The following is a 16,732-nucleotide window of genomic DNA, read 5'->3' as shown; positions in this document are numbered from 1 at the left end:
GCTAGCGTGTCACTCACTTTTAATACTGCCACATACAAATTGTTACATAGCCCACCAGTCATTGGCAAATCATTTAAAATAGCACCAGGCGTTGCAGGTGTCAATTATTTGCACAATTACTAAAGACAGACACGGACATTAAACCCAATACTGTACACAGGTAAAGATTTATGGTAATTACAAAAAACGAATACAGGGTAAACCTTAAGCAAATATCCCATCTGTAGAACAGCTGGGACAAAACAATATGTATGTTGCAAGATTAAAACCTTTAGTCCCATTATGTTGAATGTCTTAATGAAATTATTAGTTCTCATGAATTGATTAAATAATACATAGTCCTTGGTTTGGGTGAAGCTGAAATTAATTTATCCGAATAAACATCTGATATTGTAAATACAGTTTTCAATATTTTACAGTAATGTAGTGCAAACTGTGCTCTCCCTTTTCCAAGACAAAATTCAGTGTATTCATAACTGTAACAGATTAAAAAAAAAACTGCATGCGATCATTAGGAATCAACCACAAATTCTTTAAAATATTTACAGTATAATGTTTTATGGAGAATTAGTACAGGAACTGCTAAGAATTATTAGGGAAGATGTGTATTGTATGTATGAAATGGTGATAACTACACATTTGTTGTAACTCTACATCCATGTATTTTAGCCCTTTTACATACTAAATAGTTTTACCTCTGACTAAAGCCTCACAACAGGAATGGCAGTTTGAGCATTAAGGTAAAAGAAAATCAGTTCTGCAAATAAAATCAACTTGATAATTCTTTCTTTAAAATTGAAGAGTCTTTGTCCCTTTACATAAGGGATTTCATATTGTTAAAGTGGTAAATAAGATAAATATTTTCATTCTAAAATTGCAAACTCAAGAATTCTGTAAATGGAAATATAGACAATATAGAGATGTTATAGACATAACATACTATATTTCAACAGGTTTTTCTTAGGTTGTGGTACAGAGGTTGGGGTGCATTAAATTCATAATTGCATGTGTTTGGAAAGTCCAGCTTTGTAGTGTATTGTATAGACTAATGATTGTGAGTACTCTAAAGTGAGTTTGATGGTTAGCAAAAATTATTTTAAAGTAAATATTTATTTATGTCTGACTCCATTAGCAGTTAGTTTGTATGATCTGTCCATTAGCTGCTAGAAGATAAAACCAGGTCCAGTTCCTTGGATCCCTCCTGCCCACTGTTGCTATGGCCACAGGTCCCTGTCAGCTCTGGGAAGAGGCTGGTCCGAGCAGAGTGACTCGGGGAACCTGGAGTTGGACTCATGCCTGGCTTCTTGGGATGGATTGGAGGAGGATGGGTCCTCTCTGATCGAGTAGTGAGGGGAGAACGGATGCCTGGAGATATAGGCCCCGAGGAAGGGGACCTCCCCCCAGTAGGAGATGCTGCTAGATTGCGGTAGTCTGTACCAAATGGAGAGCTGCTGATTGTTGCTAGCTTGACTCCTGCCTGCTGGCTGGTGAAGCGGGACAGCACCTGAGTGACGGTGTTGCGGGCCAGCTGCTTAGCTGCACTGTGTTCTGGTGGAGGAGGAATGGAGGCGGTGGTGGGGGAGAGATCCCTGGGGGAAAGAGGGCCACCATGTTGCTGTTGCTCAAGCTCAGCCTGGCTCTGGAACTTGTGCCTGGCGGCCTGGAATCGTTGGTTGACTCCAGCCTGGTAGGAGGACTGATGGAAGCCTGGGCTGCCCAGACGTTTGGCAAGAACGGGGGAGGAAATAGGGGAAGAGGAGAGGGAAGAAGAAGCTGTGCTGGAGGGAGAGTGAGGGTGAGGGTTAGGATGAGGATGTAGAGGCGAATGTAAAGGTGCTCCTCCCCCATTCTCTACAACCCCTCCATTTTCTGCTCCTCTCCCTTCTGGCTCTGTCTCTTTATGAGCGTGAAGGCCATTGACTTTTGACAGCGAGGTTGACTTAGGAGGGACATTTACTTTTCCATCTGGCTCAGTCTGAACAGAGGTGGAAACCAGCATCGTATTGAAAAGAGACTCTTTCACATCCATAACAGCTTCCTTTACCTCTTCTTTAGACCCTTCCCGTTCCGCCAACCTCTTCTTTAATTCTTCAACCTGTCCTGCAAGCTCCCTACTCACCTCCTCCTCTTTACTGATCCTGGCTTTCATCTGCTCTCGTTCTGCATCGAACTCAGCCACCTGCCTCTCACACCTGGCCTCTAGCTGGGCTGCCCTGCTCTTTTCGTTTTCAAGCACTTTCCGAAGGTTTTCCAGAGCACTGGTCTCTTCTTGGAGCAAGGTGCGAAGTTGGGAGACCTTTTGAGCCTCTTCCTGTGCCTGGCTGCTGGCTTTCTGGAGTTCCAGAGACAGAGTTGAGGAGAGCTGCTGCTGCTGGGACAATGACTCCTCCACCTTGCTCACTGCCTGGGCATGATCCTTCTCTAACCTCCGCACTGTTTCCTGTTCCACTTCCAACTAGCAAAGGAGGTAAATAAGAGAGTGAAAGAGTCAAAGCAGGCTCGCTGTACCACATTTGACCACAAGGAGGCAAAAGAACACTAGATCCAATACAGAATGAGAGACCTTCCCATTTGGAAAAAGGTTTACTGAAAAGCTGTTGTTGGATATGTAACCACCACAACTGTATACTCTAAGTGACTTGAAAATGAGCAATATTTCTTCTTTGAAATTGACTAAAATTGGATCCACGTGAGTCATACAGAATCAGGAATGAGGGAGTACAATTTATCATTTCACTGTCACAAGAGACGAATGAGTGACAGCTGTTTTTCACATTTTCACCTTTTAAAGAATTGGCTTGCAAGACATAACTACTGAAGGTTTAGTTTGCTGTGAGGTCAATGGAACTTAAAAGCGCTGATGAGTAATATAAGGAAGGTGGAATAAATTCTAGATTAGTGTTCAAAAGAGCAGGAAAGCCTGAGGAAGACTACACTCAGGAAGCCCGTTCTTACATAAGGCTCTTATGTGAAGTTTGTATAGTGGCTGGTTGTGTGCTCACAGTGTGTGTGACCTCGCGTAAGACATGGACGTCCATTATCTCAGATTTCCTGGGGCCATTAGGCGCCATGGCTGCTTCACAACTAAACAATGGCCCCTTCCTCCTCTGTTTCCTATGAAACACCCCTGTGCTTGTACAGACGGGTGCCTGTGTGTGTCTGTACTTTAACTGGCCAAGCCCTCTCTGCCCCACTGAGTTACACAATGGAGCTGCACCAAAGCTTACTCCTTCAGTCACTGGATTTTAAATCACAGCCACTACTATGAAGAAGGACACTCTCCAGACAGGCGGAGTAAAGAGGAAGAGCAGGAACAGAGCGAGGGAATGAGAAGCAAAAAAATCTCTTACACCATGAGAGATGTGGTTGCTCTTCAGGGTGTTTTTGCCAAACATTACCACAATGCAAAATGCGCAACACTACATTTTTGCTTTGTATCTTTGACTTGTCTGACACACCTGTTGCATCAGTTTGTCTCTTTCAATCTGAAGCATGAAGGTGAAATCATCACAATGCGCAGCGTCCTGGGCGTGCCGTCGTTTCTCCTCCTCCAGATCAACTATCATCTATCGAACAGAGAGACAAATGAAACAATCCGGTGTATGACATGACATATTGTACAGAAGGACTTGACATTATTCCAAAACTAGCAAATTTCATTTGTTGAAATGTATTTTTCTGCTTTTTGCCTTACAATGTATTGCTATTGTGGCTCGCTCATCAGCCTAAATAGCAGAACCTCCGCTTTATTACAAGGTTTAGTCAGTGCTGTAACCACTCTCAAGTTGACTCATAGATATTCTATAGGTTGACTGTTTATTTTTCCCAAAAATGTGCTGTGAAACTGCTTTATATCACGCTTCAAAGCCATGGGTGCAGCTGCTGTCTGTTTGCCTCACTTCACCAAGCCAAGCCTACAGTGTCTGAATGATGGAGTCAGGGTGAGTAGATGAACACATTCACACACACAACAAGCCTATTGTACAAGTGTGAGCCACTGTGTGACACTCTTACTCGCTTGATTGTAACATTGTCACCCAAAACAAACCTGGAATGCAACCTCGAGACCTGCATAACTCAGTGAATGTGCATCAGTGAGGGATCATGGCTGTATATGTCTCTTACCCTCCTGTGTCTGCTCTCAGCAGCAGCCAACTGGCCCATCATCCTTTCTTGCATCTTCTTACAGTGAGCCATGACCAGTTTAAGCACAGCTAGTGGATTTGGGCCCACCGCCCGTCCCTGCGGGTGTTTGTAGGTCTGGCTGAGTGTGTCTTGGCGTTCCTCAGCTTCGCTGTCACGCTGCAAGGCCAGGAATGGATCGCTGAGGTCATATTGGCCATAGCGCTGTTGAACGAAAGCATCTCTGTGCTGAGCCTAATAGATACACAAATGCATACAGATTAAACTGTGTCGTTTATACTAATATGCTGACACTTGAAAACAAAATTTGATTTTACTAAATGAGGAAGCATGCAGGCAACCAAGTAGTAGTGAGGCAGCAGAGGTTTGATGTAATCTATTTCAGAGCTGCATTGCTGCAAACATCTACCTGTGGCCTAGAGGAAGCAGACTTTAACATATGTGTGTCTGTGTACACGTTCAGCTCTGAATGAGCAGAAAGGAATGACCAGAGTGTTTGTATATGTCGGGATTTAACTTTCCTCACTGCAGGACAGGAAAACATTTATTGAGAAGTCAACATGACACCCAGCTGCCAGTGCTGAGAAAAATACAAGGTCGCTCATCACAAACATGCTGTATAAGCATATACACAGGTTTGACTTGTAGATACACACTTTATTAATCCAATTCACTGCTTACACATAGGCTCAGATGTGTGTTAGTGTGTGTTTGTGTGTGTGTGTGTGAGAGAGAGGGCAGGAAACATGTAGTGGTGGAGTGATGTGAGCAGTTTGAGCACAAGCAGATGGTCTTTCCCCTGAACCCAAACACAAAGAGGTGAGGCAGAGCTATCCAACCCCCACCAGGGGCAGATGTTAACTCCTCCCCAGGGATACAGGGATGAAGGACCGGGCCATGAAATCACACACACAGAGCTGTTTGTAATGAAGTGGTATACCTAAACTAAAACAAAATACGGAAGTGAAGTGCACCTGTTTCATTTTGGTATAAAAGCTAATTATTTAACTGGTTTGAAACCGACCAAAACTGGGCTTGTTAACCTCACTTCTGGTCACCCTGACAAATGGTCAACGTGCCTCATTACATACAGAATTAAGTTCTAGAGAAACGCAGAGTCAGGTGATGGCACATGCCCCAGGGCTTACTCCACGTGCTTTCAGGACAACTGTCTCCATCTCCCCATGCGGCCCCTATCAGACACCCCAATCCCCCTGCCCAAACATGCATGGCACCACATTCCTCAGCCGGTTCATCATCATTTCTTAGAAAATGCCTCTCTCTGCTTTAGCCTTTCTGTCAGTGTCTTTCTCTCAAACTTTCTCAAACAGCTGCACCCTTAGGGAATCAATAAGTAGGCTGTATTTGAGGCTTTTTCTCTTGCTGAACAAAGAATGTGACCCTCAGTGAAGAGATTACAGGACTCGCACAAAGACATCGTCTCAATGCCTGCAGTCTTGTGCATTGTCCCCATGTCTGACCCAGTAGCCTTCAATGTGTGACAGTGGGTATGAGTGTATGTATCTGTATGTCAGTTTTTTGTAAAATTAAAAGTGTAAAGATGTGTCATGGTGAAAATTTGTTTTTCTGCCGGGCAGAAAAACTCTTTTCATCTAAAAGGAGACAAAACTGCAGCTTCCTGAGTTAAAAACTGTAAAAACAGGCCATTAAGGGCTGTGCTGAGATTTGATTGTGCACATGTGTGTGTGGCAGTTCTAGCCTAGGGTCTACTCGCTCATGGTTTTCTCAAGATAATTCTGATCATAATGACAGAGTGTGCTTTCCTTTATGAGAGGGCACAACAAGCAAACCCTCTCTGCTGCAAAGCTCTAATTTCTGCCCTATAGTCATGACAAACGTCTGTAGAGCTAGGTTTTGGGAACTAATATGCGATACGGTATTGATTTACATTTTCTCTACGGTTTTGCCATTTTAAATTTGAATGAAACATGTAAGAATTCCTTTGAAATGCCATGCAACATTGTAGCTACTAAAATATTGTTATCTAGCTTACTTCATTGCTTTCTTCAACAGGTTTTTTCATCAGTGCGATAACATGGCAGGACAGACAACCTGATACTTTCCACCTCAGTCAGTCAGTTATTTTCAGCCTCAGGGCAAAGTCTTGCCCTTGTGTGAGCTGAAAAGAGTCAGGAAGTCCTGTTTCCTTACTAAGCCTCTACAATGACTATCAAACAATGGACTCAGTAGCTAACAGAGACAGAATTACATCTCTGAATAGTAGCACCATACCACACCTCCAGTTGCAAAATTACAGTTTAGACTTTGTTCTGGCAACAATACTATAAGTGCAAGAAATACATAACCATCATAAAAATAAATATGCCTGTTTATTGTATGCATGCACATCTATGAGCATGCAGCTGGCTTATGTTTGCCTTAGTGTGTGAGCACCATGCTGCATAAGGTTCTTAGCATAACCGGCTGTCTCCAGGGTAACATTCAAAATCCAGAAGCTTTGTCGTGGGAGGGGGGGTATGCATTCTTGGTGAATTAGTCCGCTCTTCAGAAGAAACAAAAGGACAACAAGAACAGACCTGTCAGATGTGAAAAGCCTCTTTCATTGAAGATAAACTTAAAGAGTTCAGTGCATGCACCTTGCCAAGAAGAAGACAATGCTTTGGGATGCTCCAACATCTTATTTTTGTAAACATCAAAATACTTTCAGTTCTTCCAGTTCTTCTGTTATTCCAATAGAAAACAAAAAACATTATCCAAGGTAGTCAAATCCACAATTGAGAAATGGTTCTGCTTGTAATGTGATACCTATCAATTAGCACGTCTTTCACTAACATTTGCCAAAAAAAAAAACCTACTATAAGGAATGCTTGCCTTAGCTGTTTAGCTGTTTGTGCCACTAAAAATAGTGTTTGGTGTGACATTCTGGAGATGGGGAGTAATCACTAGCTAACTTGACACACAATCATTAGCTAAATCAAAAATTGCAAATGTAACTCACTGACGCTTTATGTTTCACTCAGTTCATTTATTTACCTATTCCATGTAATGGTAACTTCCTGGACCTTATTCTTTCTAGTATAGTGCTTTTTGATCTGTCTGTCTGCCCCATCACCATATCCATTATGTTATATCACTCTCACAACAGATTTGAATGAACTCTGATCTGTCCTCACAGCACAGGTACTAATGTGTTTCATGGATAAACTGACTGCTGCTTGGGTCATCAGCTGGTGCTGAACTTGGAGTTCGAGAGATTGATGAAGCTAAGTGACACAGTAGAACTTTGGCCTGTGAAATTAAAACAGTAAGTTTTAAGGGCATAGTGTGGTGGGTATAAAGTAGAGGGTATAGGGGATATAAATAAACTGAGATTGTCATCGCTTTACATTACATGTAGTTATTTAAATGATAAATTCCTGGAGCGCTAATCTGTGACATTCAGTATCTCTACATAAAAATCTACTCTTGTGAACTTTGGTCTTAAATTGACTGGGTTTACAGTAAAGCTTTGGGCCTGCAGTTATCTGCAGTTACTGAAGACTTACTGAGAATTGGCAGATGACTTGTGATGTTAATCATTCTTGGAAATGACAGATGGAAAAGCCATTTGAATTTGTCCTGTGTTGACTAAAGAGTAAAATACCATCCACGTGCAATAGGTGCAAAGTTGTACCAATGCAGCCTGAGCAAATTGTACATTTACTTTAGTTGTTTAATAAGCTGCACTGATGATTTTCCCAAAATGACGCAGAGGAAAAGTCGCACGAACGACTGCAGAAATAACTATTCCATCCTCTTTAACATTGTTTGGTCCCTTTAAAAACTTGGAAGCTAGTGAGGAATTGTGCTACTGTTGTGAGCTAGTACAAAGGTAGTGCAATGATTTCCCCAGCATATTGTAATGATCTTTGTCACTGGGGGCATACAGTAAGTGGTAATAAGTTGAAGGTACAAGTTCCACGGTCTAGTAAGTATAACTCACCTGTATAGAGGTTCTACCTCAGGGGCTTTTGTTCTCTAAAAGCGAGTGAGAGGGAGAACGAGAGAGATGAGATTTCAAGTGCAAGCTAAGGTGTTTGCTTAAGGCTTAAGCTGTATCTTCCGTATCTCACACCCACACATTAACCACCAATGGCATTTAGACAACTGGGGAGAAGCCAAATAAAACCTCACCTAGCTTTATGGGCTGTGCAGCCTCTGCTTAATGTTTCCCTACCTGACTTCAATGTTATCATCAGTGGTTAGTGATGATATATAGTCAGGTGCTTTCACCCTTTGGACACTTGGCAACATTTATGTAGAGACGGAAGTGCTGATAGGGTAAATCAGTGATACTAAGAGAAAAAAACTGAAAAAAGATGAAGTCAACTTAGAAAGTAGGGCTTTTTTTCATTTTTTCAATCTCAGACTGGCTATTGTCTCATTTTGAATTGACCTGCTACATCACAGTTTCATTTGCACCTGGCAAATACTCTCCTGCTCAGTGCAAATAGCAGTTAGGGGTGGAGTACATTACCACTGCAGATATGACCCTTTATTTGTTTTTATTTGCACTTCTTTTTCTGTGCGCTGCTTTTTCATAATAAAAACAAGAAAGTAAAATCACTCTGATGTTATCTGAGCATTTTTTAGGTCAGTGAGCTCTCGTGCCTCAGGCTCAAGTATATTTATTCTGAAATGGCAAAAACAATAAATCAAAGAGTTATACAATTAGCTGGTACAAATGTTCCTTTAACAGAAATGAAAATGACTTTTTTATTAATTTATTACGGGGATGCAAATTGTTGCACTAATCTCATTTTCATTATTTTATTACAACCTTTCTATACACATTTTGACAATTTTTGTCGCTTATAATAATAATGTGTACTACCTGAATGTGGATTCTCATTGTGTGACGCTTAGAGTGAACATTGCATTTCAGTGTAAGGTAAGAGATGCAGACTTTTGCACTGAACTCACAGACCAGTGTACACAAAAGTGTCATATTAGGTACCGCTTTGATTTGAAGAGAACCTAATATATAGCTCTTTTTTTCCAGTCAATCTCAATAACATGACCAAATTGTGTGAAGTGATTCTTGCAGGGTGAGATAATACAGAATCTTATCTGAACAGCACACACTACCCAGGCCCTATTGTTTATGAAGTCAGGAAAACACGTCAGCCTGCAAAAATAGACAAAGCATTTTAGGATTTCAAGACATGATGACATATTAAAAACAAAACAGGCCCTGTTAATCAAGATGGAATTGTTTTAACCCCACAAATCTGAGAGCTTTGGAAAACAAAACCTGTGGAAACAATTGTCAAACAACAACACTGGTTCCAGAGCTGCAGGTAATCAACATCACAAGCCTCAGGCATATTTCACTGTGAGAAAGTTTGTTTCCTACTTGTTTACTTAGTGAAGAACACAGTTTAGAGCCCCATTTCTGAGTATTAGGAGCAGGTGTGAAGTTATGCTACCCATTTACACCTTACTTCATGTCTTTAACGGACATTCCTTTGAGCTACTGAGAACTCGCTCTGCTTTGGATTTGTGCCATCTATGCCTCAGAGAGAAGACAATAATACAGTAACATTAGTCCCTGTATAATCGTCAACTACAAAGATATGTCACTCATGTGGAGGTGCAGGAATTGTTTCTGGTGTCATATGCTTGGGAATTATCCCTCTAGAAAAATTTCTCTAAGTGTGAGAACTGCATGTGTTCAATCAAGAATCTGTACAGACAAGTCCATAGGTGACACCTCCTGAGTGTTGTTGTCCTGAGCAATATACAGGCAACTATCACTTGCTCCTGAAATATGTAAAGAAGGAAAGCGAGTCTCTTTGCCTTTCTAAACCATCCTCATACAAAATTAAACATTACTGTCACATGCAGAGATTGATTAATGTGGTATGTTCTTTGATCTGACTAAATAAGGAGCTTTATTTAGAGAAACAAAACTTTTATAGAAACATTTTGTGGCATATCAAGATTGAGGGAAAATGAAACATGGCCAAGACAGTGAAGGCACATTAGCCTGCTATCAAACCCTGACACTCTCCCTGCAGCCACTTGTCTACACACAATCTGCACTAACATGGACCATTCAGCAAAAGTGGTACAGAGGCTCAAAGCAGGAACAAAGGAAGTCAGTGATTTGAGCCTACAACTCTTAACATCCTCTCCGCAATAAACACAACTGGCCCACCAGAGACCACGAGAGTGTGTTTATGTGAGTGAGCGGACAGATTGGACATGGGTCATGGTCAAACATGAAAGACCCCCCCGTAATGTGGCAGTGTGTGAGGAAGAGAGAATAGGGAGGGCAGAGGAAGGAAATAAGCAGTAGAGCTATAGATATAGGAAGAAGAACATGTACAGACCACACGGCGACTGTACAGTTGTCCTGAGGGAATGGTTGTGTGGGTAAGTATTCCAGGGCAAGCCCTACATGTGTCATATCTGGACAACTGCCATACAAGATGCATATAAAATGGCGTGGAAAAACAGTTTCCCCTCAGGCCTTGGCAATTAAATTGTGCCATGATAACAGTCTTACTCACTTGCTAGATCAATGTTTTAGGGCTTTATATTAGAAAAAGTCAAAAGACTGTTATTTGTCCTCCTCACAGCCCCAATTACTATTTCAGACAATCAGTCAAACAATCTGGGCCTAAGCATCTTCATCGAAGCATGAAGCAGCTGTTGTGGTCATGAGTGTGAAAACCATCCAGGGGCATGGAGAGAGCCAATCAAACTGGACTCAGAAATTGCATTGCAGGGGCATACAGCACTGTCTCTTTGAATATGCGTAAATAAGCTGCATAAAAGCTGAGGATTAATGAAATCTGATTAGGTGGTTGTTGAAAAATGTCTAAATAGCTTTTCACAGTTCAAGCTGCTCAAGTCTTCAACATATCTAAACACATTCAGAGGTCACCTAAGTCGCCCGTCTGCACACATTAAATAGCATTTTCAAAATGCATCTGACTGCTTTAAAAGTCTGCCTGAGATTTTTGTAGCTTGAGTTTAGCGTTCCAAACACAGTTGCATGCAGCTGATTTGCCAAAGCCAAACAACAAGTATGCACGCCACCAAAGTATTTCTCTTTGGCCAAGGTAAAAATTTGCAGCAACAGCACCTTCCCATATTAAATCAAATGTGAAGCCTAATGGTCACTTAACACACATCTGAGCAAAACCAAGTGTGAAGGGAAATGTGCCGGAGCGCACAGTGTGTGCAAAGTACATCTGAATAGTGCTTGAGTTGAACGAATTAGTGAATGTACAAATAAACACAGATTCCTTCTGTGGCTGTTCTGACCAGCGATAATGTTGATAAAGTTGTCCTGGCAAACCACTATGGCTCCTTTGCTGATGTCTTTTTTAGCTATGTTGCCTCACTTTCCTGTTTACACACCCTATTGCTTTTAGCTCACATTGTTCTTTCAGGTGTAATATAGAAACAGGTTAATTTTCTCCTTGTGTTTCTCCTATAAAAACACAAAATATAATTTACAATATAAACATTTTGTTTAAGTTAGAATAATGCGCATGGTTTCCTGCGATGTGTATGACACGGCTCAAAGGGGAATTTGTGTGTGCAGGTTGTAGCTGCCGACTCACCCTAAGCGCATGTATAACCACATCCTGGGCCTCCAGCTCTCCCTCCAAGACACTGAGGAGAGTCAGCAGCTCAGCTCTGCTCAGAGCTTCCACATTCATCTTCTCCTCCTGAAGAGCACAAAGGGATTCGGAAACATATTCTTACTGGTCAATATAATTACAATACCATGCTTGACAACTCAAACCTGGTTGTGTTATATAAAAAATAAAAGGTTGCCCAGCAAAACAAGTAATATACAAACATTCTTCATAAGTATTGTGAATAAGAGAACTTATGTTTGGAACAGCATTTAGTAGTGCTATTGTTAATAAGTGCTGTAGAGTCGATGCAGGACTGGACTTGGGGTCCCATCTGTGGCCTCGCTGTATTGTGTCCATGGTTATAAACACCAAGTCATTAACATATCTGCATGGTAAGTTGCTGAGGGACTGGGGGCAGCTATCTGCTGTGTTCAGGTCCAACTGTTCATTGCAAAATATAATCTGAATCCCAAGATGTTTGATGTTTGTTGAAAACACACTGGCACACACTTCTAAGGTCTTAGCCATCCTACACTCTAGCCACTGTGATTGTGATTCATCACCTTGGTCCAGTCTGGTCATAGGGACCAGACATGACACAGCTCACACAGCTGACATCATCTTTAAAATTAAGAAAAAGATAAGACACAGGTGACATCATCTTTTAAGCGGGAGGTGAAGCTGCTTTCAGAGCCTTGTAGAATAGTGTGGCTTCTGCTCTGAGTGTTAATCATGTATAAGAGTGTTAATCAGAAGCTCAAATGATCAGCCTTCTCTTTTACACATTGTGTTGTTCTCTCCCACACACCATGAATAAACACAATGACAAAGCACAGTGCAGGATGCTTTAAGGATTTGTGGCACACACAGATGTTTGTCAAATTAGACCAAGTAAAATCTTAGTAGAGTCCACCACAAGCTGCCAGAACAGATTTAGTGCTCACTGACCTACATTCTACAAGTCTTTCAAACTTGTTTAACAGCGGGATTTCTTTTAAAAGACATTCCCTCGTTTGCTTTTTTGGTGATTAAGCTGCTGTCAATCAGATCAGTTGAGCTGCAAAAGCCACATTCTTGCTGTTTTGTTTTCATCAAATCATTCAGTGAGCCCTCATGCTCTGCTCACTTGTTTGTTCTGGATTTTTTAAAACAAACTGCATTAAAAATGAAAGCAACTTTTTTTTTTTTGCATCACTTTAAACAAACGTCTCCTCTTCTCCTCATCACCAGCAAAGGCTGGCTCTGTATGGTACTGTTCACTGTCTTGCAGCAGCATCCTAGAACATTATCTGTCTCTCTTAAAATTCCTTTCTGCATTCTGTGGCTCACCGCACATTCGCAGCAAACTGTGTGAATCAGTAGTTAGTTACTGGCCAATAACATGTCCTGCATAACGAGGGTAGTTCCCACTCCCACCCAACCACACATATGCTTACGTACTTTGGTGTTAGTCTAGGTTAGATATTAATGTGTGGCTGTCATTGTAGGCTTAACCTGCTATGTGTCACCCAATATCTGTAAATCAGCTTCCATGGAAAAGGATTCCAACATTCCGGGGATGCCCACACCATGGGAAGCACAAATCCATGAATCCCACCATAGAGCCCACATGGTTTCACTTTATGATTGCTGCTGAAATACAGGCAAAGCTTGTCATGAGATGTTACTGTAAATTCATGCAAATGAACAAATGGTGACAGTCAGAAGATGCCACTGTGACGCCTTGTTTCTGTGACTGTGTGCATCCAGTCACACTTGATTGCTTTTCGTGCCTTCCTCTTTACAATCTTCTCTGCCTGGTGGCAAACAAAGTCTGCGTTAAACTTCAATCATCCTGGTCGGGACACCAGGAAAGATCTGTGCTAATTTGTTTAGCAGACTGCGCAGTGAGTAGAAAGCAGTAAATAATCGCAGTGGTTGCTCAGGAACAGTGGAGGATCCACCTGCCGTCCTGGGCCTTTGTTTGACACAAGGGACTGTCATTATTTTCCGTTTTCGCAACATTAATTTCATTTCATTTCGCAAAGTGTGGTAGACATTCCCATTCATTAAATTGGTTATTAACTGTATGTCGCCCTAGTGGTGATGGTAAAATCAATACTGCATCAATAATACTTACAATAGCCTGAAAACGAACTCAGATAAGAGCCATAATCCCAGCGATTGTTATTCTTTTGGCCACGGATTATGTAGTTATTATTTTGCTGTGATTATTCAACTTAAAGACCTAGCCGATTTGCAGCCGAAGTTTTATTTAACCAGAAAAGCCGAAGCTTCACACAGTGCGAGCAAATATCGGATTGGCTCAGACACGTATGGATTTATGCATTTTGCTTTCTTACCAACAAGCCCTACTGAGATTGAGAATGAATTTCTGAAAGCAGGCCGAAAATGTTCCCATAAATTGCCATTTAAACATACCTTCATGCGCGCTGTTCTTGCTGCATTGACTGTTGTGTAAATCCAAAACCTTGATCCTTAAAGCATGAATCAAAGCTGTCCACTGTCACAGGCGCTGCCGCTGCGGGGAGAGGGTGAACAACAGACCGTCATTGACGAGGCCGCCAGCCAATCAGGAGGGCGTAGTGCAACATTCTGACCAATGGCGGAGCGCTATCGCTTTGGGGTGGGGATACGGGCGTTATCTAGTCTTGGGATAAACCTCTTTGTTCCGGACGTCCAGTGTTGATTTGTCCCCTCCTCTGCACAGACACTTTTAATTATTTAATTTATCTAACCGTAAAATGAAACGAGTAGTTCTGATTGGTAATTAATAAGTTACTAAAAGTAGAGTGCAACCTAACTGTCTCTTAATTTTCTCACAGATTATAAATATGTGGAAGAAGAAAAATAAATCTCGTAGCGTTCAATACGTAAACTAGCAAAACCGGTTTGACCAAATTTCCCGTTCTTGAAACCAGCATCTTGTTGTTATCTCATAGTGTTTCAGCACCCTTTAATGGCCAGATAGCAGAATGACACTCCTGTCAGTTCGTGTACTAGATGTGTCAAATGAACCTTAAAGATTTAAACTTTTGTAGCTCTTTGGGATATTAAAATGAATTAATGTAAGATTCATGTTGCATGAATTCATGATGCATAAATATAAACAGTAGCATTGCTTTAGGCTCTGTTGGTTGTTTCTGAGTAATGTTTACACACCTGTCACATATAGAAGATTATAAAGATATTGCAGTAGTAGTGCTGGGATTGTCATACAATGGTGAGACTCAGCCCCTTAAATTGTTTCAATGTAGGCCAATATTCAGTGAAATAAAAATGGGGTTGAACGCGTTAACAATTGTTGTTTCCTTCCTACAGAATCTCTTTTTTAGAACCAGAAACCTGAAGATCTTTTTCATATTCCTCAGACTCTGACAATAGTCATGTAAACTGGTAATACGACAACAGTCCCTTTAGATACGGTGACACCGTTCACTCATTCTACCACTGTGTCCATTTCTTCCATCGCAATCAGAGTTTCATACATTGGCCAGGCCTGGATTGACGTTTAGTTTTGTATAGTGTTATAAGTAGCACAGATTACCGGGTTGTTGGACACAAACAAATTAGTTATTTAAAAAAAGGAGATAAACTAAAATTACTTTTTAAAAAAAGTTTCATCAATCTACACATGTAAGTTCATTTGGATATGGTATGGTTACCAGATTGGAGGTCAAAACACCCAGTGAGCTGCTACTGGTAAAGGTGAGAATCAGGGTGAGAAAGATCTCATGCCAGACCTGCAACACAAACACTCCATCATTAAACTGTTATTACTATAATCAAACTATAAGCAGTTATGGCTTGTAAAGCATTAGCTTGGGACTAAATTATTTAAAGGTTTTTTGTCTCAATATTAACCTTTTTTAAAGTGTAACGTACAATTGCAGCAGTCTGAGGTTCTGTTTGACTGATTTTAAAATTAGAAAGAAGTGGTGACTGGACTGTTTGGGAAACACTGGCTTATCTTATAACTAATTAACTTATCTAACTTATCTGAAACCATCAGCCCAAATATTTGCATATTTATTCATATTTACCTGATTAAATATGCAGCTTTGAAAAACATTAAATAGTGGTTGACAAGGTTGAGGAGCTTTGAGTCACAGCACTTACAGCCCATAAATTCTGATTGGTCCAAATCCTGCTAGACCTGATTTGTTTGTTGACCAGCTAATAGCTGTTTTGATGAGCAAACAGACCAAAAAGAAAGCATTCACATTACAATATTTGTAAGATGACTTGTAGAGGTTTACTTTGTAGGTCCCCTTACACATCCATTTTACTTGTCACTGATTTACAACAAGTAAAACACCATGTTATACATACACAATGTACACTGAGCGTACACATGTACTGTATACTAAACATACCAATGTCGTCAGCAGAGATTGAATACTGCACTTTTCTGATCATGACACATTACTACTAAGCTACCGCAACCAACAAGTTTTCTTAAAATCACAGTGTTCGCAGAGTCAGGGGTGTTATTCTCAAATTGTCAGCTTTTAAATGTGTCGAAAACGGCAACAAACAAACAGTAAACATTGGACCTATGGAATCGTATATAAAACAAACTATGTTTTCCAGGCTATGACCACGTCTTTTCTTAGTTTCCAGCTAGTAAGTGTATCATAGTAGTTGTGATGTTTTAGCATTAGGATATATTTGCCAGTTAAAAGGAAGACGTGGGGGGTCACCTGTAACCTCTAGCATTTGACCCACATTGTTTTTTGAGCTGTGGTATTTGACTCATTTCTTTTTTAAATGTTTCATAAAGCATTTTCATGTGAACAAAGATTACCAAAACATCCTTCATTATTTAAACATATGTTTAAGAATATTTTTTTCATCTTAACACAATTTAATACAAATATACAATAGTGCTATGAGGCATTTTTGATTACAGCTGTGGGTTTAAAATAATATTCAAAAGTTATTTTTCCATTTGCACATTTGTGTTATTA

The 16,732-nt window shown here is 40.7% G+C and overlaps 1 protein-coding gene across 3 annotated transcripts; it reads right to left on the bottom strand.

Annotated features, from left to right (window-relative positions):
- Nucleotides 1-2: 2 nt before the first annotated feature.
- LOC137139760 (CTTNBP2 N-terminal-like protein) lies at nt 3-14,338 on the bottom strand. Of its 3 annotated transcripts, none has more exons than XM_067527470.1 (5): nt 14,184-14,338; nt 11,742-11,849; nt 4,126-4,377; nt 3,459-3,566; nt 3-2,455 (listed from the first exon to the last, which is right to left on the bottom strand). In XM_067527470.1, exons 1-5 carry the CDS (start codon nt 14,187-14,189, stop codon nt 1,157-1,159), a joined length of 1,773 nt encoding a protein of 590 aa, XP_067383571.1. In that variant the 5' UTR covers nt 14,190-14,338; the 3' UTR covers nt 3-1,156. The 3 variants fall into 3 exon arrangements, with proteins under 3 accessions (XP_067383571.1, XP_067383572.1, XP_067383573.1); XM_067527471.1 differs by lacking the exon at nt 14,184-14,338 and adding an exon at nt 13,257-13,405; XM_067527472.1 differs by lacking the exon at nt 11,742-11,849 and having other exon boundaries at nt 14,184-14,283.
- Between the last annotated feature and the right edge of the window lie 2,394 nt (nt 14,339-16,732).

This window comes from Channa argus, chromosome 13 (genome assembly GCF_033026475.1).
Source record: "Channa argus isolate prfri chromosome 13, Channa argus male v1.0, whole genome shotgun sequence".
NCBI classification, from domain to species: Eukaryota; Metazoa; Chordata; class Actinopteri; order Anabantiformes; family Channidae; genus Channa; species Channa argus.
The sequence above is the reverse complement of the archived record's forward strand: the minus strand, read 5'-3'. Positions and strand labels throughout refer to the sequence as shown.